Source organism: Protopterus annectens, chromosome 2.part1 (assembly GCF_019279795.1).
Source record: "Protopterus annectens isolate FY-2018-M chromosome 2.part1, PAN1.0, whole genome shotgun sequence".
NCBI lineage: Eukaryota > Metazoa > Chordata > Ceratodontiformes > Protopteridae > Protopterus > Protopterus annectens.
The window spans coordinates 644,574,756-644,599,575 of NC_056729.1; the positions used below are offsets into that span (position 1 = coordinate 644,574,756).

The following is a 24,820-nucleotide window of genomic DNA, read 5'->3' on the forward strand; positions in this document are numbered from 1 at the left end:
CTGATTCGACTTCCAGTATCATTTTACCTCCCAAGGACCAGATACTGTCCTTCAGTAGGTCCTGTTCCCTCCAGGGTTCCTTCCCCTTTTTGTGGAGAGACCTAGGTCCCTATGGATAGTATCCAGTCGCTCTTCCAAGATTCTAATGGAACAAGATGTGGAGAGAGTGGTGAGAACAGCCTGACAGGTGTCTCCTCTGCTCCTACCACTTTGGGTCAGGAAGTCCGATCTTCTGCTACACCACCTCTACCGGTTCTTCCTTTGATTCCTTCCATAGTCTCAGAGTCCTCGGATCTCAGCTGTCCAACTCCATCTGCCTCAGGTCACAGGATACCCTTATCCTCAGATCCGAGATTTGCTCGGAACACTTTGTTTCAGTCAGATCAGGAGAGCTGTCTGAGCCAAGGCTACCCGGTCTCATCCGAGGTGTTAGAGTCAAGTCTAAGTTGTCAGAGCTGTCGCTGTACCTCGGAGCCTCAGCAACGTGTAGTTTGGCTCTGGCTTCTGCCTCGGTGGGGGGGGGGGGCTGTCCTCTGAGCAGGTAGGGACAAAGATCCATAAGCTTGCCTTTTCAGATCCGGGGTCCTGTCCCTCTCTGGGGAAGTCTGCCTTTGAGGCCATGGAGAAAGCATTGTCTGCTTCAGCAACACAGACAGTTCCTTTCTCCTCATATCCTCCAGTCTGCAGCCTTTATGTCTCTGTGCTTGGAGTCTCGCCCATATTTTCCACAGGAACAGCTGGTACCGAAACCCCAGGCTTCCCAGCAGAGTGTTCTGACTTCTGCTACATCCCCAGTGTATGTGGCTGAGGAAGTCCCTAAGAAGAAAATGTGCTTGAAGCACTTAGACTCCCCAGAGGAATCCATCACAGAAGACACAGACTTTGATGAAGGTGAAGGGTCACCATGGTCACCTCCTGAAGATGTCTCATTTGGAGATATCACTGAGATCCTGAAACAGAAGGGTGGCTCGAAGCCCAGCAACCCTTTCTCCTAGGAGTCTGTGTTCCTAGAGGCTTTCATTACTGGTCCCTCTACCACCTTATAGACGAGCTCATTGAGTTGGTCTCTCGGTAGGCATGGAAGGACCCCCAATACCACTGAACCAATACCTCGGAGACCTGACAAAATTATGACAGCACCAGAAAGCAAACAGTTTTGGACAAAGGGCGTGCCTGTTGATGTCATGATTGTGGCGGTGGCCACTAAGAAGGCACTTGCGGAGGGGAGTTCCACTGTCCATCCACCCAACAAGGAGTTTCGGGTGATGGACAGTTTTGGAAAGCATGTCTATCCTTCAGCAAGCTTCGCCTTAAGGTCACTGAACTATTCGGCTCATTTCATCAGGTTACAGAGGGACCTGATTAAGGAACTGTCAGACACCCTCTTGGGATCTGTGTCTTCAGTTGGCTACCCTGCAATCAGTTTCCAATTCTTACACGAAGCACATTTCGCATGTAGCCTATGGAACCTCAAGGGCAGCGGGTTCAGGAATTTCCATAAGGAGGCATGCCTGAATGCTAGTGTGTAATTTTGTGGAGCCCTTTGAGTCTTCATTCATCAGTGCTCCTTTTGACAGCACCTCTTTGTTTGGCCCCAAGGTAAAAGACACGATGTTAAGTTGTCAATCTCGCCTTCATTCTTGCTTGATGGGTTCGGAGCCGATCCTCGGCTCCGACTCGGCACTTGCTAAGCTCGAGAGTCACTTTTACCAGCTCGAGGCAGCCCCATATCCCATGATGCAAGGCGGTAAGTACCCAGATCTCGTTTGCCGCTTCGCTGATGAGGTCCTCCTTTTACCAGCTCCTGGTAAGTGATTTGCTACTTTGCTATTTTAGCCCCTTTTAACAAAAAAACCCTTAATTGTTAGTTTTATTTTAGTTTTAAACCTTTTCTGACAGAAAATTCTCTGTCTCTTCTTATTTTTTTTAGTCAGACTTTCACCCATCCCACCCCCCCACCCCCCTGTTAGGGTGTGTGTGTGTGTTTTCTAGTTATACCTTTTGGTATATTTAATTTAATTTCTTTGACTGGTGTGTGTGTCTGTGTTTACACCATGTCTAAAGAAAGGGTCTCAGGCTTTAAGAAGTGTGACTCGTGCTGTCAGAAAATGTCTCTGACAGACGGTCACACTTCTTGCCTGTATTGCCTGGGGCCTCTTCACCTGCAGGACTCCTGTGCTATTTGTCATTCTTTCAGCCAGAGAGTCCTGCAGGAAAGAAGAAATAAGTTGATTTTGAGGGGCCTTCTTAAGCCGGAGGGCTCTCCGGCTAAGTCGGCTCCATCCAAGACTTCTAAGTCTTCCAAGGCCCAGGCTTCTGTGTCCAAGCCTGCGGCCTCGGCTCCGACTTCGTTCTGAGTCGAGATCGGCTCGGCTGGAGCCGATTCTGGCTTAACAGCCTTCGGCACCGATTGCTATCGGTGCCGATTCTGGTTCGACCACCGGTGTCTGCTCCGATCGGTTCCGACCACCATGTGGCTCAGGCATCGGTGTCGGCTCCGATCGGCTCCGACACCGTTACTTTTGTAGCTGTATCGGCTCCGGCTGGAGCCGATGCATCAGCTACCTGTCGGCTCCGATAAGTTGTCGGCTCCGACAGGTTCAATAGTTTCATCGGTTCCGATGGCTCCTTCGAGGAAGAGGTCTAGGTCTCCTTCCTTGGAGCCGATACTTCGGCTCCGGCTTCACCTCTCCTCTCGAACGGAGCCATCGGAGCCGATCTTCAAGGTCATCCAGGCTTTCTGACCATGATTTAGCGAGAGTGGTCAGTAGATTACTTAAGTCACAGGTACTGGCCCAAATGTTACATAGCCCGTCTCAACAGGCGGCTATTGGTCCACACCCATTGCAGTTCCTCCTTCAACTCTACCCCAGAGCTTGGAGTTGGAGTCTTCGAATGGTTACTGCTACAGCTGAGGACAGATACCCCTTCTGTTCCTTCAGCCTCTACTCTTATCTCCTCTTCGAGACCTTCCTTAGAGGGATTCGGTGGCGGGCTTCCATGGTCTCCTCCCAGGGGGTGAGTGGCATCGGACCCTTGTCCGAACCCGCTCTTCCCCTTGGAGCCTCGGCCTTGGTGAGCTCTGCTCCGACATCTGCCTCGGAGACTTCCCTTTCGGTGGTCCCTGGAGTTCCTAGCTCTTCGGAACGGGTTCTCTCGGACCTTCCTGGGAGGGAGCATTGAGGTGATGAAGAGTGTGCTGGCCACGGGTATCAGCCAGCAGTCTGTTCCCTTAGCTCCTCCCTCTATAGTGCCTGTTGACATCTCTGCCACTTCTCTTGCTACAGGACCCAGAGATCCTCCGCCTCAGGTTTCCCCATTGGAATATCCCCTCTTCCGAGGATTCTCCTGATGTTTCAGGAGATCCTCCTAGGAAGAGGACCTGTAAGAGGAAACATGTAGACTCCCAGTCTATCACTTCAGATACTGACTTAGATGAGTCAGAGGGATCCCCAAGATCCCCTCTGAGGATGTCTCCTTCTCAGACATCCTAGAACTCCTTAGACAGAGGGAAACTGGCCCACCAATAATCCCTCTGAGGATGAGTCAGTATACCTAGAGGCGTTTGGATCTCGGCCCTCCACCTCCTGGGTGTCTCCGCCTTCGACCCCTTATGCAGGTTATTGCCCGAAGGCGTGGGCTGCTCCTGACTCTGTAGAGCCAGTCCCTAGGAGGCCTTCAAAATTTATTACTGCCCGTGTGATAAGCAATTCCTCACTAAGGGTGTTCCGCTGATGCCATGGTGGTGGCTGCTGCCACCAAGAAGGAACTTGCAGATCCTTCCGCACCCGTCCATCCTCCTAATAAGGACTCTAGGACCATGGATAGGTGCGGTGGCGGATGTTTTCCTCAGCGACCTTTGCTATGCGTTCGCTGAATTACCTATGTCACTTCACCAGACTCCAAAGGGATATCCTTAAGGAGCTAGGTGATGTTGTACAGGATCCTACAGCTGCAGGGGCTCAGGAAAAAATTGCCTAGCAGCTAGGAACCCTTAATTCCATTGCAAACTCCTCCATGCGGCTAATATCATATGCTGCTGATGGAGCGAGTAGGGCCGCAGGTACAGGGGTGGCTCTCAGACGCCAAGCCTGGATGCGGCTATGTGACTTTACAGATCCCTTTAAGGCGTCCTTCACAAATTCTCCCTTTGATGGGTCAGCTTTGTTTGGCCCTCAAGTGAAGGAAACTTTGTCCAGGTGTGAGCAGGACGGCAAGACTTTCTGCCGTAGGAGTCCGTTTTTCCACCCCTTCTAGACCTTACCCCAAAGGACAGAAAGGTGGCAAAATGTGGTTCCGCAAATCCCAAGGAGTCACGCCCGGATTCACGTGGTCAGTTTACCCCTAGAGGCAGAGGGGCAACAACAACAGACGCGCTCTAGAGGCACAGGGGTCCAAAAACCAGGGAAACAGAGAGCCTCTCTCTGACAAGCCCTTTCAGCATCCCTGAGATGTTGCCCGGCTGTCCCTCCTTGGAGGCAGTCGGGGGAAGATTATCACTGTACCCAGAAGCCTGGCACTCCCTCACTCAAGACAGATGGGTACAGTCGATCATATCCAAGGGTTACATAATTCCTTTCGAGGAAAGTCCTTTACCCCTCAAATTCCCTTCCAGATGTACCACCGGTCTAAGGGAAATTGCAGAGTTAGAAGTCTCAAAACTACTGCAAAAAGAGCCATTCAGCCAGTTACAACAGACCATTCAGAGCCGGAATCTACTCAAGGTTCTTTTGGTCCCCAAAAGACAGGAGACTGGAGACCAATATTGGATCTCAGCAGACTCAACAAGTCTGTGAGGAAGACAAGATTCGAATGGTCACTCTTCAGTCAATTCTGCCCTTCTTACAGAAGGACAACTGGATGTGCTCAATAGATCTTCAGGATGCGTACTATCACATCAAAATTCACAGGCGCTCCAGGAGATTTCTCCGCTTTCGGCTGGGGTCAAGTCATTTCCAGTTCAGAGCCCTGCCCTTTGGTCTCACCACAGCCCCCAGAGTGTTCACCAAATGCATGGCAGTGGTCACGGCTCACCTGAGACGTCAAGGATTCCAGGTGTTTCCGTATCTCGACGACTGGCTCCTGTCAGCCACCACCGGCATCAGCTTATTCAAGCCAGGGATTACACAATAAATCTTTGTTCTCATTTGGGCATCTCGATCAACTTCGAAAAGTCATCCTTATTGCCCTGCCAGTCTATTACTTTCATAGGCGCAAACTTAAACACTGTTCGGATGTCAGCTACCCTTACAGATCAAAGAGTTTCAGACATTCAAAGTCATGTCAGGATCATTCTAGCCAACAAGAAAGTACAGGCCAGAATGGTTCTAAAGGTATTAGGCCTCATGGCTGCGGCCATTACTCTTCTTCCCTGGCTCGCTTCTACATGCGCCTTCTTCAGTGGATGCTGTTCACACAATGGTCGTACCAACAACTTCCAATGCGTCACCAGATTCTGGTGACACAGACTTGCAAAGATCATCTTGCTTGGTGGATCATATCTCCCCAGGTTCACCAAGGCAGACACTTTGTACCCCATCCCCGGTAGCCACTGTCACCACGGATGCCTCCCTGATCGGGTGGGGGGGGTCATTATCAGGGCAGGATGGTTCATGGGACGTGGCAGCCGTTCGAGTACCACCTGCACATAAATGTCCTGGAGATGAGAGCAGTGCTTTTAACGTTGCAAGCCCTCAACGACTTTCTTCCCGTAGGGACAATTGCAGTCCACACAGACAACATGTCTGTAGTTTGGTATATCAACAAACAGGGTGGAACCAAGTCCTACCCCTTGTGTCGAAGCGATCAGACTATGGCAATGGGCAATCTCCTCTCATCGGTTTCTGGTAGCAACGCATATCCCTGGGAAAACCAACATTGTAGCGGACAGATTGAGCAGAGCTATTCTCATGCCTCACGAGTGGTCTCTCAAGCAATCGATAGCGGAAGAGATTTTTCTGGAATGGGGTCGTCCATGTTGCGATCTTTTTGCTACTCCCCAAAACAGCAAATGCCCAGACTTCTTCTCTCTCTTCCTCTTCCAGGCCATCCCCAGAGACGCTCTGACCCAGGATTGGCCCCAGGGACTTCTTTATGCCTTCCCTCCATTTCCTCTGATCCCTCAAGTTATCCAGAAAGCAACCGTTTTGAGAGCCAAGTTGATTCTCATTGCTCCTTATTGGCCTCGACAAGTTTGGTTCCCGTTCCTCCATCATCACCTTTTGGTGCAGCCGTGGCATCTGGACCCAGTGCCAGATCTTCTGATTCACCAATCGGGTCAGCTGCACCGGTCTATCCCTTCTCTCAACCTCTCAGCATGGTTGCTCCACTTCCTTCCTTAGCCAGGCTTCCTTTGATCTCTAACCCAGTTAGAGACATCATAGTAGCTTCTTTAAAATCCTCTACCAGGAGGATTTATGCAAGCAAATGGAAACGTTTCTCTTATTGGGCTAAGGCCAAGAATATTGATCCTTTCACTGCCCCTGTTCAGGCAGTCCTGGACTTCTTAGCAGAGATCTTTCATGCAGGCTCCTCTTCTTCCACAGTCAGAGTTCAATTGGCTGCTATCTCGAACTTTCATGTCGGGATTGCAGATCACAATATTATGTCCCATAGGCTCTGTAGGGCCTTCTTGAAAGGAATTTTCCTGCTAAAGCCTCCAATCAGGAATCCTCCTCCTCAATGGGATCTAAATTTAGTGCTGACATCCTTGATTCTTCCCCCCTTCGAGCCAGCTGTTTCTTGTTCCCTGAAATTTCTTTCTTGGAAAACTTTATTCCTAGTAGCTATTACATCGGCCAGGAGAGTGTCTGAACTTCATGCTCTATCGGTTCGACCCCCCTATTTGGTTTTTCACAAAGACAGAGTATCATTGAGAACTAATCCGACCTTTTTGCCTAAGGTCGCCTCAAAGTCTAATTTGAATCAATCCATTGATCTCCCTGTATTTTTCCCAAACTATTCAGACAGAGCCGAACAAAAACTACATTATCTTGATGTCCACCGTCAACTCAGATATTATTTGGACAGAACAAAAAAATTTAGGAAATCTGATCAACTATTTGTTTCCTATGCGGATAATAAGAAAGGCCTTCCTGTCTCTAAAGTGACCTTGTCTAGATGGCTTTCTTCGGTCATCTCTGAAATTTATCTGCTCAGGGGAAAACAGCTGTGCTCAAAACCTAAAGCACATTCAACTAGGAGCTTAGCTACTTCTACAGCCTTTCAAGCTAGACTTCCTTTAGACACTATTTGTGCAGCGCCACTTGGGCCACTCCTCATACTTTTGTTTCCCATTACAAATTGGACTTGGCCTCCAGGGACAGAGCCAGTTTTGGCTCTACAGTCCTCAAGAGTCTGTTCCATTGAGCCACCCAGGATAGAGGTGCTAGGACGGTCCCATCAAGCAAGAATGAAGGCGAGATTGACAACTTAACATTAAGAAGTTATGTACCTACCATAACGCTCCATGTTAGTTGTCTTCTCTGCCTTCTTTCTTCGACCCTCCCTCCTTCCCCCAGGCCTGGACAGACCTTCCTATAAGAAATTATTATGCTGAAGACCATTCAGACCTGGTCCTTCTTCCATCCTGTAAGTTTTCTTTCTTCCTTTTGGAAGTGTTTTTATGCTTGGTGCTATTGCCCTTTGTCATCAAACGAGATCTGGGTACTTACCGCCTTGCATCATGGGATATGGGGCTGCCTCGAGCTGGTAAAAGTGACTCTCGAGCTTAGCAAGTGCCGAGTCGGAGCAGAGGAGCGGCTCCGAACCCATCAAGCAAGAAAGAAGGCGAGAGAAGACAACTAACATGGAACGTTATGGTAGGTACATAACTTCTTATTATCCAGGTGTGAGAAGGACGCAAAGACCTTGTCTGCTGTGGGTGTACATTTTTCTACCCAAAATGTGGGTCAAGAAGTCCCAGTGACCTTTCCAGGACACACGTGGAGGAGGTTCCCCGAAGACTAGGGGGGAATTTGAATGGTAGGTGCGGCCCCGTGGCAGAGATGGGCCACAAAACCTAGGTTCTAGAAATTTGTTCTTTGACCGATCCTTTCAGTGCTCCTGAAAGGAAATCCAATTGCCTTTCTCTGGAGGCAATCAGGAGTCATTTATCCCTGCGCTGGAGAGCCTGGCTACAAATAAAAGATATCTGGGTGCAGTGGATCATATCCAGAGGGTATATAATATCCCATTCCCTTCCAGAAAAATCCTCAATGCCCCACCCAGTCAGAGGAACAGGCAACAATTCAAGTACAAAAGCTGCTAGAAAAGAGTCATCCAAGAGGTACCTCCCAGACCAGATAGAATCCTGAACGTACTCGAGATTCTTTTTAGTGTCAGAGAACATGGATCTGGAGACCAGTTTTGGATCTCCGCAGCTTGAACAAGTCAGTTCACACCAAGTTTCATATGATCACAGTTCAGTCCGTTCTTCCCATTTTGGGAAAGGATGACTGGATGTGCTCAGTGGACCTTCATCTTTATGTGATCGTATGCATCCTGAACAAGCAATCCAGAAGGTTCTTATGCTTCTGTCTGGGAGCCAGTCATTATCATTTCAGAGTTCTGCCCTTTGGTCTCACTACAGCCCCAGGGTGTTTTACCAAGTGTATGGCAGTAGTAGCAGCTCACTTGGGATTGCAGGGTTTCTGGGTGTTTCCATATCTAGACAACTGTCTCATTTCCTCCCTACCAGGCATCAACTTTTAAAGGCAAGAGACCAGGTTCTCCACACATGCTCTCTTCTGGGGGTAACAATAAACTGCAAAAAATCTCATCTAGAACCAACTCAGAGTTTAGAATTCATAGGCGCACTACTCAACACAAAATCAACCATAGCTTCACTTCCCCCCTCCAGAGTTCAAGCAATAAGATCACAGGTCAAAAAGATAATCTGCATTACCAAGATTTAAGCCTACTTGGCCCTTCAAGCTCTTGGATCTGTGGTAGTGGCAGTAACACTAGTACCATTGGGCAGATTTTACATAAGAATTCTTTAATCGATGTTAGCCATGCAATGGTCGATACTTTGTCAACCCATGTCTACTCTGAAACAAATCGCCCAGATATGCAAGAGAGGTGTCATGTAGTGGATTCAATCCGATCAAGTTCTACAAGGCCATACGTTCATTCCCCCTCAGCCCAAGGCCATAGTGACTACGGACGCTTCCCAGCTGGGTGGGGCACTTTCTGGGGGAAACTGTCCAAGGCACTTAGTCTCCCGAGGAGGCCAACTTGCATATCAATGTCTTAGAGATGAGAGTAGTGCTTTTAGTGTTACAGGTCCTTCAGGATGCCCTCTGTTTGAGGACAGTTGCAATTCAGGACGACAATATGTCAGTAGTTTGGTACATCAACAAACAAGGAGGGACCAGATCTTAACCCTTGTGATGAGAAGCACTCAGGGTGTGGCAATAAGCAATCTCATCCAACCGCTTTCTTTATACTAACGCATATGCTGGGAAAGTCTGACGTGATAGCAGACAAACTGAACAGGTGCATTCTTCTACCTCATGAGTGGTGTCTCCACAAGAGCATGACTGGAATGATTTTCCTCCAGTGGGGCCAACCTTGCCGTGATCCTTTTGTGTTTGCCCTAAACAACAAATGCAGCAGCTACTTTACCCTAATTCCCCCACTGGTTGCATCACTGAGGGATGCTCTGCTTCACAAGTGACCCCCAGTCTACTATATGCCTATCTGCCTATCCCACTAATTTCAAAATTTCTACAGAAAGCTGCCATGTTGAAGAGCAAAGTCATCCTTATTGCACCTTACTGGCCTCGACAGATTTGGTTCCCCTTATTTTAGCCTCACTTCTCAAAACCTGGATTCTGGATCTGACTCCAAACCTCCTGTCTCACCCAACAGGAATGATACATCAAGATATACCAAACTTCAGGCTCTGATCACATGGCTTCTCCAGTTCCATTAATAGCCAAACCTTAAATATCTTTCCTGGAAGACAATGTTTCTAGTAGCAATCTTTTCTGTCAGAAGAATTGCATAGATCTGAGCTTTGTCTTCAAAACCACCATACTTGATCTTTCACAAGGATAGAGTCACATTGCGAACCAGTGCCTCCTTTCTCCCTAAGGTGGTGTCAGAGTCAGTCCATTAATTTGCAAATATTCTTCCCTAAATTTGCTAACAAGGGTGAGTACATGTTACATTTACTGGATGTTCACAGACAATTACATTTTGTAACTACATAGAACAAAACACATCAGGAAAACTGATTAATTATTTGTTCTATTTTCAAAAATAAAATTGGGGAAACCAGTTACCAAAGTAACTTTAGCCAGATGTCTGACTGATTTGTATTTCCTCCATTTATAACAAATTAGGCATTACCTTATTGAAACCATTACAGACTCATTCAATGTATAACCGTGATAACTTCTTCAGTGTTCCAATCTAGAGCGTCCATGGATAACATTTGTGCAGCAGCAACTTGGGCTACTCCCCATACTTTTGTTACACATTACAAATTGGATTTGGTCTCCAGAGGTGGGGCATCATTTTGTTCAGTGGTGCTCAGGAATGTTCTTCCTTGAGTCCACCTGGGATTTTAGGTAGCTGGGGACTCTGTCCAATAGGTTGAGGACGGAATGAAAATTGATAACATCAGATAAAGAAGTTATGTACTCACCATAACGTTCCATCTGTGTTGTCCATTTTCATTCTTCCTCATCTCCCCTCCCACCAACCCCCTACCTTTGAAAACTCCTAGAAAAGCGAGTGAGTAAAGGATGCCATTTCCTTGATATTGCGCTCCGGATGAAGTCTCTTCTCTATATGACTGCAAATGTTTCTTTCTACTGTTATTAGCAAACAAAATCTGAGGTACTTGGTGTTGATGCATTTTGGATAAGGGAGAAGCCTGAGAGTTTCTTAGTTGCCATGAGCTTTTGTGACTGTCGAGACAGATCAGAGGGTTCAGAGTCGAACTCATAGGTTGAGGAAAAATGAAAATGGATAACACAGATGGAATTTTACAGTGACTGCATAGCCTCTTTTTACTCGTTTTACATACAACACACAAAGGTCCAGATGATATGCAAAATGGTTGAGTAGTGTTCAGTTTGTTAGCATACTTGCTGCAATAACCGAAAGGCAAACTGGTTTACCTTTTTCTTAGCATTTCTGCTAGGTATACACTAACTTTATTCATTTATAACAAAAATAATCCTTATTTTGCTTGCTAAGTAAATATTGGGCCTGCAGATTTTATGTAATATATGTTTTTGACCACACCACTGAGGTTTATGGCTATGCTCAATGCATTTGGTAAGGTTTGTATATATCCTGTACCTTGCTTTGCATCAAACAAGGGTCATGGTCAAGATAATACAGTATGGAAACTGGTAGGTATGTTGTACTCGTAAAAAGGCATATTGATTTTTAAGTCCCCAGCACTGAAGGCATGCACTTATTTTTATTTTGCTATGGAAGCTACAAGAGTTGATCATTCTGAACTGCTTTTTTCATGATGGACTTGACATGTTTCATGTTACAGTTGTAAATGTTTAGTTGTGAAAAGTTTGACTGTTGACAGTTGTGCAACTCACTAGTGCCTTCCACTTGCTCAACCTTTTCTCTTCCCCCCTTTTTTAACTAGATCATGCTGTTGGAAAACACCATCTTGCTGCTTTTATCTAGTGACTTTAGTCAAGAAGTCTTTTGGGATTCCTTATGGAGGATTGTTGCTGTGTTATCTGCATTCCTTTTTAGTAAGTAATGAAGCCATACATTTTGATGACTAAAGCTAAAACATGAGTGGTCTTTAATGTATAGTAAACATAAGCTTTAGCTCATTTCATACATTTAATATCTCCGTGAAATATACCACCACTGACCTGTGAAGAAGTTATGGAAATACAATGGCTGCAGTAGGCAAGCAAATGCCCAACAGGGTGTGTGTTGTGTAAATAATGCCCATCCAGGGGTGTTCTGAGGCCCCCCCTGTTGTAGAGGGAAATAATAGTCCACAAAAAAACACAATCTGAAGGGCCAAGAAAAGAGCCATAAATGAGATGAGTGTACTTCTGAGGATAAGAAAGAAATTGTGTATTGTTACTATTATGCAAGAAGCCCAGAATTTCCAGAGAGAAGATATTCAAAAAGATTGAGAGAAATTTGAGGGAAGAAAAATAAATCACATGAAAAACTTCAAACGAAATTTGTGTTCATTAATGCAACAGTTTAGTGAAAAACATGTAGACCAAGAAACCTTGGGCTGTTTGGAAAAAGAAGCATCTGAGGAAGTGTGAAAATATAAACAATAAAACCTAGAGACATTTGAAAGGTATAAAAATGAAACCCGGACATGGGAAAGAGAGAGAGCTCTGATATGTTACAATATTTATGCAAAGGAGAGAGCCAAACTAATCAATACAAAAAAGCAGTTTCAAAGATATTTGATGAGAAATACAAGCAAAGACACCCAGATAAGGAAAAATTCATAACACAAAAAGTATGACCACAATGGGGGAACGTAGAGCAGAAGATTAGTAAAGTAGAAGTTAAACAAATAGAAGCTGAAGTTATGGAATACCTGTGAAGTGAAGAATTTAGTGTAAAAAGTCTAACACAGTTCATATCACAGCATGATGGAACAAGATGTCCCCAAAATAAGGAGAAACCGATTGAGCAGGTGGCATCTGAAGAAGAAATATGGACATGGGGAAGAGAGATTTTAATATGATGCAATATTTATGGAAAGGAGAAAGCAAAACTTAATATAAAAAAGCAGCGCCAAAGATATTTGAAAAGAAATACAGACAAAGGCATCCTGTTACGGAAAATTTTACAGTACAAAAAATAAGAAAACAAAGGTGGAAAGTAGAAAAAAGGATTAGTAATGGAGAAGTTAAAGAAACAGAAACTTGCTTCTCACTGTTTGTGAGAGACCCCACTTAATGGAAAAGGAGAAAAGTGACCCTCAAAGGATTACCTGAGAAGGGAATGATTTGGTGTAGAAAATCTAACTCTGATAATGTCACAGCATGATAGAACAGTGAGTCCCCAAATTAAGGGAAAACTGGTGGAACAGGAAGCATCTGATCAGTTGTCATATGAAGATAACTCTGGAGCCTTCAGTATGAAACCAGTACAAAAGTTCAGTTTGAGTTGCACAGGAACAGAAGGAACAGGAAACTGTGGCAATTCTGACACAGTCAATGTTGAGTGATAGACCAGTGATTTCACATATGAAAGAGCATTGGATGATACAGGATGCAACTAAAGAGAATGTCACAGGAGGATGTTCTGTAGAACGCCCGCAGAAAACAGTTAATAAAGAATGTGCCGTTTAGTTTAGACGAAGATCTAAGAAAAGAGTTGCTTGATTTAATAGAGATGGACAGACATATTAAAATCAATGAAAAAATAGATTACAGAAAGTCAGTAAGACCCAAAATGTTAGAAGTCTAAAACAAATTATCACAGTAATCAAGAATATTAACAAAAATTAATGTGATATAACAATAGTAAATAGGATATATTGCTGTGTAGTTAAATTAATAACATAAAATATTGCCACAAAAATACAGGTTAATAAGGGAGAGGAAGAAAAAAAATCAAAAGCCATCATGGAGTATGAAATGGATAAAACTATAAACCAATTAAGATGAGAAGTGTCACTGTTAGTGTACAGAAGAGGGAACAGATCAACAAGAATACATGGAAAGACGGGCATGATAAAAGCAATGAGCAGTATTAGAACAGACCAGGATCTATCGTGCACTACAGCAAACAAACTGAAGATAACCGCATAGGCAGAAGAAGCAATTAATTGATTACCCCAAAAAAGTTTTATAGAGAATTGAGAAAAAAGCAAAACAAATAAAATTAGCACAAAAAAGAAGAAATAGACACATTTTGGAGAAATATCTATGAAGATCTATGGAACATAATAAAGCTGCTGAATGCATAGAAGAAGTAAAAGAAGCCATAAGAAGGTCAAATACACTTGCTATGAAATGAGATGCAGTAACTGCCAGAGAAATTGAAACAAAATTAAGAAAAGTCTCCTAATTGGAACCTCCCAGGCCCAGATGCAGTACCTAACTTCTGACTAATAAATACTAACATCTTTATGTGAAGATTTAGCCCTAAATAACAACTACTTATATGCGTACCCCACACACAGCCCAACCTGGTTAATAACAAAAAAGATACTCAAGCATGAGCCTGCAAACAATCCTAAAGACTAGAGACCAATAACTTGCCTTCAGATGGAATTAATGCTGACCGTTTATAGGCGAATACAAGAAAACTCAAGCATGGCGATAGAACAAAACGGTAACAAAAGAAAGTAATATGGAAGAAAGGATCATTTGTTAGTCATAATGGAGAAATAAAAAAGGAGAAGAATGTAAGTATGGCATGGACAGATTACAAAAAAAATATGACAGCATCCCACATGCATGGATAAATGAGTGCTTACAGATGTATAAGATACGCAATGCATTGATCAATTGCATTGCAGTAATCATTTTGCAGCTAGGCCATGATAAAGGACACATTATTGTCCCAGGGATAAAAATTCAAAGAGAGATATTCCAGTGTGACTCTTGTCACCACTGCTCTTTTGTCTTGCCCTTAACCCATTAAGCTGTCTAGTTAACAGATTAGGTTATGGTTACTTATCCTTATCTTTTTGTGGACAATTTAAAACTGTATAGCTCATCAGATGCACAACAGGAAGCAGTCAAAACTTTCTCAGAAGACATAAGAATGCCATTTAGTCTTGATAAATGTGCAAAAATAACATTTAAATCAGGAAAGCTGCAGCACAAAAAACATCTGTCTGTGAAAGGAATATGATATAAAGGAAAGTGAGCAGGAGGGAGTGTATAAATATTTGGGAATTAAAAGATCGGTAGTAAAATATGAGTAAATGTGAACAAAGCTCAGTAAGGAATGTTTTAGAAGACTAAAATTGATGCTATCTAGGAACGAAGTCCAAGCTATAAACCAACTTTCTCTTCCTGTTCTAACTTAGTTTTGTGGTGATTGACTGGCCCCAAAAGGTATTGCATCAGTTAGGGAAAATGCTTCATGCTTATCAAATGATATGTAAATATCGGTCTATACCAAGTCTATATATCCTTTCTGAAGGAGGTATGGGACTCCTCAAAATTGCTTACATGTATAGATCTGCAGTTGTAGGACTGCATGCATATATGCTGACCTCATCAGATTCAAATATAGTAAAAGTTTTGAACATACCTCTCAGCCTGTTAGCGCAAGAAATCTGGACAAAGCCTAAAATAATGGTGGGACAAAGGCCAAAAAATAGGGACATATTTTAAATATTGCTCTTGTAAACTTTGAAAGCTACTAAAGTAACTGGTTCCATTTTAGCATGCATTTTCTGAATGATATAAAGTCTGAAAATCAATGTGTGTCTTTATTTAGTGACTTCAATCCTCAGTGATTTACCAGAAAAACACATTTTATGAGGAACAGACCAAAAATATGAGACAGAAATCTGGACATTGTCCAAAAGTCTCTACAGTTGAGAGGTATATGGTTTTAAAACATGAAGAGGGCAAGTCTAAGATGACCTCCTTGCTTAGTTTAGCAGAAGCATATAGGTGTCAACAAGGAATGGAAACCAAACCAGAAAGAGATAAAAATAAGGCAGCAAACAAATGCCAAAAAAGAATATAAAGAGAAGGATCAGAAGAAGAGAGGGCAAGAAATGTGGAAAAGGTGTAAATATAGTTGCAAGTACAGAAAACTCTTGGAACAACCTCGTGTTGCTCAGGACCTGACACAGGAGTGGTTAAGGATAGGTGAATTTAAACCAAAAAAATGCAAGGTTAATATTGGTTCAGGATAACAGACTACGTACACATTGGTTTACAAAGTCCGTTGAGCTTGTGAGAGAAACGGACAAATGCAGTTTCTGTAAAACAAAAATGGAAACGGTCACACATCTTGTTGCTAGGTGTGATACATTAATGGCAGATGGCCTTTATGCTAAAAAGCATAATTGTGTGGCAGGACTGTTGCTTTGGGGATTGTGCAAACATTACAGTATTGAACTAGACGAGAAGCATTGGAAACATGAGCCAGAAAACATTATAGAGAATGATGAAATTTATAGTACATGGGACCACCCATTGCCAACAAATCTGATGATGTCATTTTCATTCATTCCTCAACAAATGGGTCTTGGATTTGGCTCGGTCACATATCTTCCAGACTCTTGGATCTGACTCTCAAGCTTTCCTCTTACCCATAATGTCCCTAACTCCTGCATTATCTGTGATCTCGTTTGCTGCTCTTATGGTTTAGACTTGGATCCCGCTCTCTTGAGCTTTGGGTTTATCACCCAACTTTTCTTGAGTAAAATAATTTATTTAGATTTCTTCTATTATCTTTTTCTGTTTTTCTATATAACCCTATCCTCCCCTTACTAGTCTCCCCTTTTTGACTGTTTTTTCTACCCATTTTTCTCTCTGGTATTTCTAGTTACCATTGTTGATCATCCCTTTTCTTTTCTTACCCGTCTATCAGGATAAGCACTCGATTAACATTATTGGTAATTCCCTATCTTTCTAAACTTTTTTTTTTAACAGACTTTCCTCTTTTCTTTCTTCTTTCAACATGGCTAAAAAGCCAACAGGTTTTAAAAAGTGTACTTGCTGTGGGCAAAAGATCCCCAACTCTGATGCCCAGAGGGATTGCATCTATTGCTTTGGTGCAGGTCATTTACATACCACTTGTCAAATCTGTGTGGCATTCAACTCCAGGGCCCTAAGCAACAGATGAAATGAACTAGTATTAAATGGTTTACTTCCAGCTTTGGCTCCTTCAGCTTCCATTTCAGGGGATGAAACTCCCACCAAGAAATCAAAAACTGATTCGGAGCCCAGGAAGCACAATAATTGCTCTTCTGCACGTTCTGCTAAACCTGTTCCTGCATCGGAGCCACCACCTAAAATTCCTAAGCATTTGGTTCCGATGCTGGTTATGTCAAAACCTCCGCAACCTCAAAGCATTCACTTCTCTCTGAAGCCAGTCTCCCCTAGGCTTAGATCTCCCATATTACTGGAGACACCCAGAAAATTGTCTCAACCCACCTTCTAGGTCTTCTATTAGATCCTCCCAAAGTCTGATGAGGCAGATGTGGATAGGATGATGAAGAAATTCCTCAGAGGTCAGATCCAGATGAGGGTCTTACCGGCTCCATCTCCCATCAGATTCGTGAGTCTTCAGCCTGTTTTCCATCCCATTGTATCTCCTTCTCCAAGCTGACCACTGATTTTAGAGCCCTCAGATCTCAGAGTCAGTGTTGGATCCAAAGTAAGGCCTCTTCAACTCCGAGAGTGTCCTTGACTCATTCAGTGATGATCCCCTTTAAGCAAGACAAGTATGTGAGCCAAAGTGTCAACACCAGATCGGGGGGTGGGGGTGGGGGGTGTGATTGACTCATAAGTTTTGAAGCCTCAGCGCTGGACAGCTCTGGTCCAACTTCTCCTTTGAGACAGGAATTGCGGCAGGGTCGGGGCTTATCAGCACCTGCAGTTTTGGTACCGGAGAGGTTGGCTTTGGCATCTGCCAGTAATTCTCCTTTCAAGGTGGTGAAGAGGGTTTTCTCTCACCTAAGAACTTTTTCAACTCTTCCTTCTTCGGATCCTGCCACCATTCACTCTCTAGATTGGACTTCTGAGCCTCATCCTCCTGTTCCACAGGGACAGCCATCCCATCCTGTTCGAGCTTCCAGACAGTTCCTGCTCAGGAACTCCTCATTTCTTCTGATACCTCTCAAGATCTTCCCACTGAAGAGGTCCCCTGGAAGAGAGTGAGTAAAAGGAGGCACATAGATTCCCTGCTAGAATGTTTAACCGACGGCACCGACTTTGAAGGGGAAAGGTCCCCCAGATCTCCACCAGAAGACATATCCTTCAGAGATATCCTAGAGATCCTTACCCAAAAAAGTGGATGCCCTACGATCCCCCTTTACAGGAGGAGTCTTATTTTCCTAGAAGCCTTCGAGTCCGGCCTATCTGCGTCTTGGGATTCCACTCAGGTAGATGACCTCATAGATCCTGTATCCCACCAGACATGGAAGGAGCCAGATACCATAGAATCAATTACCCATCGTCTAGACAAGATTCTTGCTTCACTCAAAGATGGACCTTATTGGAGTAAGGGAGTTTCTGTAGATGCCATGATTGTGGTGGCAGCCACTAAGAAGGAGTTGGCTAAACAAAGCTCCTCTATTCATCCACCTAATAGAGAGTTTAGGGCGATGGACAGGTTTGGAAATTGCGTTTACGCGTCAGTGACCTTTGCATTATGGCCGCTCCAATTATTTGGCACATTTTAACCAGATTACAGAGACTTGATTAAGGAATTCCCTAAGTCTCGTCTCTGGTCCATATCATCAGAAGAACAGAAACAGTTTTCTTTGCAGCTGACCACCCTTCAGTCGATCTTTAACACATTCATGAGGTTAATTTCTCATGCAGCAGAAGGTTCCTCAAAGGTAGTGGGTTCGGGCATAGCCACTGAGAGACCTGCTTGGATGCGCTTGTGTGACTTTGCAGAGCCCTTTGTCTTCTTTCATCAATGCTTCCTTTGATGGATCTTCTTTGTTTGGGCCCACAGTAAAATAAACACTTTCCCCTAGTGAGCATGACGCAAAGACCTTTTTTTCCCATGGGAATCTGCTTTTCTACCCTGCAAAGATCTTTTTCTAGGAATCCACACGGTGGTAAGATGATGAGGTTCCAAAAATTGCTAGGACCTTTTCAAGACTCGTGAGGGGGAAATTTCTCCCAGACCAGAGGGGGAAATTCCAATGGAATATTCCATCCCTGAGGCAGAGGGGATCTGCAAAATCAAGGGTATCAAGATGCTTTTTTGGATAGACCCTTTCAACACTCCTGAAGGGTTACCTGACTGTTCTTCTCTGGAGGCAGTCAGGGGCGCTTATCTTTGCATCCAGAAGCCTTGGCAGCCATCACAAAAGACTGAAGGGTGCAAATAATTGTATCCAGAGGATATTTCATCCCCCTTTGGCAACTTCCTCCACCCAAATGCAAAAGTCTCCCCAGTGTTTTACCCAATCAGTGGGAGTTAGCAGCTCTAGAAATTTCAAAAACTGCTAGACAAAAGGATCATCCAGAAGGGCCTATCAGACCAGAAAGGATTCAGAACTTACTGAAGGTTTTTTTTAGTGCCAACGAAAACAGGAACCGAAGGTCCGCTTTGGATCTCAGCAGTCTAAATCAGTTTGTGAAGAAATTCAAGTTCCAAATGGTCATGGTTCAGAAAGACAACGATGTGCTTCATAGACCTCCATGATGCATACTATTTCATCAAGATGAACAGATGCTCCCAGAGAATCTTGCGCTTTCAGCTGGGGGCCAGTCATTATCATTTCAGAGCCCTTCCCTTTGGGCTCACCACAGCCCCCAGGGTGTTCACCAAATGTATGGCAGTGGTAGTAGCTCATCTCAGACTACTCAGATTCAGGATGTTTCCTTATCTAGATGACTGGCTCCTCACTGCCACAACCAGGCATCTCCTCGAAAAAGACAATGTCTTCTTGCTGCAATTATGTCAATCATTGGAGAGCACAGTCAATTATTCCAAGTCCCACCTTCAACCATTTCAAGTCTTGGAGTTATAGGTGCTCACCTGGGTACAACAAATCGATTGGCCTTTCTTTCACCAAACAGAATACAGACTTGAAGATTACATGTCAGTCACATACTTTTCCATCCTACTCCCTCAGCAAAGTTGGTTATTCAGGCCTTAGGGTCAATGGCTGCGGCAGTTTCCCTGCTACCATCTACTTGTATTCACATGCGTTTTTTTTTTTTTTTTTTTTAACACCCTTTTCCCAGGAAGTATGGCCTCTAATGGTTAGTGTGATTCGATGTGATTCGATCCAACAACCTCAGTCTCCCAGGATGCTAGGATTACAGGCGTACGCCCCACACATGGAGTCTAGCTTGTTCAATTGTAAATTTTACAACTACCCCTGAACCATCCTATAAAACTTTCTCAGTTTTGCAAAGACTCCTTTCTTTCCTAGATTCAGTCAAAGTTCATCAGGGTGGCCCCTTTGTATTTCCACCTCCTACAGCCACAGTAACAATGGTTGCCTCCTGTTTGGGGTGGGGGGCATTACTTGGGACAGACTGTCCAAGGCATGTGGTCCCTAGACGAGACCAATTTGCATATCAGTGTCTTAGAGATGAAAATGGTCCTTTTAGCATCGCAAGCATTCCCAGCGCACTCTTCCTCCGGAGACTATTGTTATTCAAACAGAGAACATGTTGGTGGTCTGGTACATCAACAAACTGGGGATCCAGGTCCTACTGCCTTTGCCGAGAAGCAGTGAGAGCATGGCAGTGGGTGAACTTCTCCAACTGCTTTCTTCTAGCAATGCATATAATGGGGAAATCCAACATGCTAGCCGACAAACTCAGCAGGACTATACTGATGCCTCATGAGTGATCTCAATTAAGCAGTGGTGGAGAGAACCTTCCATTGATAGGTCAACCTTTTGTGATTTCTTTACCTCTCCCATCAACAAGTGCAGCCCCCCCCCCCCACACACACACACACACACACACACACATATACACACACACACACACACACATATACACACACACACACACACACATATACACACACACACACACACACACACATATACACATACACACACAGAGTCAGAGAGATGCTGTATTCCATGTTTGGCCCACTGATCTCTTGTACGCTTACCCCCTCCCCTTACATCTAATCCCCAAATTTCTTCAGAAAGCACTACGGTTAAAGAGCAAGGTTATCCTCATTTTTCCCTGTTGGCCTCTGCAAGTTTGATTCCCTTTTCTGTGGTCTCACCTCCTATGTCCTCCTTGGACTCTGGATCCCAGTCCAGATTTCATAGCTCATCCCACGGGGATGGCTCACACAGACGTTCCAGGGCTGAAGTTGACCAAATGGCTTCTCCATTTCCAGTGATTGCTAGACAGTTCAAGCTTTCTTCTCCAGTTTGACAGATCTAAGCCTCAATTAGGATAATATGTAAAAGCAAATGGAAAAGATTTTCTTATTGGGCACAGCATAGAGAATTGGATCCATTCACTGCTATCTCTGTTTAGATTTTCTTGCTTTGGCTTTTTAAGGAGGTGGTAGTTTTTCAATCATCAGGGTTCAGCTAGCAGCCATCTCTAATTATCACACTGGAGATGATACCTTTCCTCTAGCTTCATCCAAGTTAAAGCTTTCCTTAGAGGTACCTTCTTACTTAGACCATTTCTTTCTTGGAAGACAAACTTTTTGTTGGCTATAACTTTAGGTAGGTGACTTTCTGAACTCCAAGCACTCTCTTCAAAACGACCTTATTTGATTTTCCATAAAGATAGTCACCTTGCGTACCAATCCATCTTTTCTACCGAATGTAACCTCTGCATCAAATATCAGTCAAATAATCCACTTACCCATTTTCTTTTTCAAACTTTTCCAACAAAGGAGAATATGTGCTTCACCTTTTGGATGTACATAGACAGCTTTGTTCCTATCGTCATAGGATGAAGGATTTTAGGGAAAACTAATCAACCATTTCCTTTGCCCACAACAAATTGGGAAAAATCAGTTTCTAAAGTCACCTTTGCAAAATGGTTAACCAACTGTATTTCATATTTTTATTTTCTTTGAGGTTTGCCTTTATTGAGATGTGTTAAAGCTCTCACTACACCAGATCTATTGCTACATCATCTGCTTTCTGGGTTAGAACCTCTATTGATGACATTTACAATGCAGCCACATGGTCCAATGCCCATACCTTTATTGCTCATTACATTTGGACCTCATCTCCAGAATCAGGGCTGCAGTACTCTGGGACATCTTTCCATGAGGGCCACCCATGTTTTTGTAGCTGGGGACTCTGTCCCATTTGTTGAGGAATGAATGAACGTTATATCAGCTGTAAAAGTTATGTGCTCACCATAACGTTCCACCTGTTTTGTCCATTTTCTTTTTTCAACTTCCCACCCTCCTTCCCCCTTTCTCCTTTAGGAGTGATCGGATAGAAATACTAGATCCACTGTTCATGTTTGAGCTTTACTCTGTCCTTTTACTTTCTGTAAGTTACAAGCTCTCTGTTTTTGGAGTGAGCAGCAAAATTGACCTGAAGTAATGCAGTAGTTAGGAGCATTATGGGTGAGGGGGGAGCTCAAGACTCACGTCCAAGAATCTAAAAGATACACGGCCGAGCTGGATCCGAGACCCATTCATTGAGGAAGAATGAAAATGGACAACATAGATGGAACGTTATGGTGGGTACATAACGTTTATTTCAAAAGATGTGATAAAACCAGATATAGTAGTCCATGAATAGAAGACAAAAGTAGCATCGATAATTGAAAATGCTACACCCAGTGATTACAGTGTCTTACATGCAGAGTGACACAAAGTCATAAAATACCAGGATTTTTAAGCAGAAATGAGGGCAAAGTGGAAGAAGGATACCCATGCAGTTACAATAATAGGAGCAATTAGTCTCATAAAAAGAATGTACAGTCTTATTTAGATACAGTATGCTACAGATACATAAAGCTCCTTAGGAATTGCAGAAGGAGTGTTTTGGCCATGTTGCAGGTGCTGTGAAGAGCACTTTTGGCTAACATTGAAGATTGACAGTACTAATTTCACAAACTCTAATCATACTTTGACTTAGGAATGGGGGTCCATTCCCATCATAGTATTAGAAACCCAAAACATTTGAAGAAATTAAACCATGACAGGTGTGGACTTCATATCCTCTAGAAAATGCATGTTAACAAATACCATCATCCTAGCAACTTTCTAATTTTGTAAGATCAATATTTAAACTCTATCCTTAGTTTTGTACCTTTGTCCCCCCCATTATTTTAGGCTTTATCCAAATTCTTTGAGCAGTATGCATACCTCTAAATTTTAAATGAGTTTCACCCACTGCGTTATCAGTCTGTCTGTCTCTCTCTCTCACACACACATGCACGCACGCACGCACACACACACACACACACACACACACACACACGCACACACTTTCTCTCTTTTGCTTTCACGCACAGACTCATACACACACCTGCAGACATTTTTCTCTTTTTTTTCTTTTAATTATTCATTAGTTTAATTTTACACTTGCTAAACAGCAAAAGCACTGCTTAGCTAGTGTAAAATAATGGCTGATCAATCTCACTCTTGCTTTCATACATGCATACACAGACATACACACATGCGCACACACTTTTTTTCTTTTCTCTTTTCAATTTTTTAGTTTGTTTTAATTCTATACTCTGTAAACAGAAAGGCTCTGCTTAGCAAGTGTAAAATAATGGCAGCTGTTAGGTCCATTATAGTCGGAGCTCCACGGCAGCTTAATATGCTGCTTTGAAGTGGCAGATTTGTTTTTCAGCAGGCATTGCCTGTACATTAATACCCTGCTTGATAATCAAGGTGCCAATGTACCAGTTGCCCATTCTTTAATCTTCTTTACTTCTTACTTTCAGGTATATATGCTGCCCTCCAAAACAGCAAACCATATCAGTGATCAAGCAACTGCATTTTCTTTGGCATATAACCTATTGTACCTCCCAAAAAGATAATTACTTTCTATGTAAATGTATGTGAAGAAAGTGAAAGACATAATGGCCACAGTAATGTATTTTAGCTTTATTGTTCACATACACATGCCTCCTTACCCCCTCATCAGTCTGTCACTGATCATATTATTATCCTGTACTTTCAAAGGCATTTTGCCTCCTCACCCTCCACGCATATATGGACCATTCTGATTTTAATTTGTGATGCAAATCAATTGCACCCGTGGTCATTTTACTGTCCTTTTCTTTCACACATATAGAGTGTCCCCACATTCTGGTTGTCACCTTTGATGTATGATTTTAGGGCATGAAGAAAATAGTGGTCACCATAATGTATTTCATCTTGCTGTCATTCACAGCCACTCAAACTAAGCCACTGTAATAAGGTATGAAAAATTAATGGATTGGTCAGTGTCAGTGCCACAATAGGTGGCAAACTCACCTTTGGTGTGGGAAGACCAGAAGGTTGAGGGTTCTATTCCCAGTCCAGATGATTGGATTGCTAACACTGCAGTGCAGCATTGGGAGGGGGATGCTCCATTCCTGAGTATGTCATCCTTCAGATGAGACATTAAACTAAGGTCCCATCTGCTTATAGGTTCACACGTAAATGCAAGCTTCCCTTGCAGGCCATTTTAAGCCAAGCCTATTTCCATTTTTGTGCTCCCATTTGGTTAGAGATTGGCCTTGACCATCCCGTGGTCAATAATTGTATATTAACCCTAATGATAATGACTGGGATCATATGATAGATAATTTAAAGGGACCCTGCATGGGAATAAAGCATTTAGGAGCTGCCTCTGCCATTGTTAGTACATGGGGCTGTCCTTGGGTAAATGTTGTTTCTCACCAACAGATCCTAGTTGCATTTGACTATGGACAGATATTTCTGATGCCATTTGACTCCCTGCTTATTCATTAGTACTGGTGGAGGATGCCTTGTATGCTAGACACAGATCACTTCTTAGCAGTCTATAGGATGCAGAGTATAGTGACATGGCTCTGGGTAAGCCCATGTTGGACATGTTTAGGACTTGTTTTCATTTACTAAAGTTATCTCTTAGGTAGTTCAGTTGCATGTGTCCAAGACAGATGCATACTAAAGGGGGCATTATTTTATTCAGTGATTGGCCTAAGGAGGGCTGTGTAAATGCAGACACTGTCGATGCTAGATCTAGACACAATCCCTT

At 43.5% G+C, this 24,820-nt stretch overlaps 1 protein-coding gene across 1 annotated transcript in view; it reads left to right on the forward strand.

The window, feature by feature from the left end:
• Positions 1–24,820, forward strand: part of XKR5 (XK related 5) — a 482,218-nt gene that overhangs the window by 355,970 nt on the left and 101,428 nt on the right. The window contains exon 6 of the mRNA XM_044062383.1: positions 11,624–11,735. Coding sequence (XP_043918318.1) covers positions 11,624–11,735 — 112 coding nt within the window. The remainder of the gene's footprint in view (positions 1–11,623; positions 11,736–24,820) is intronic.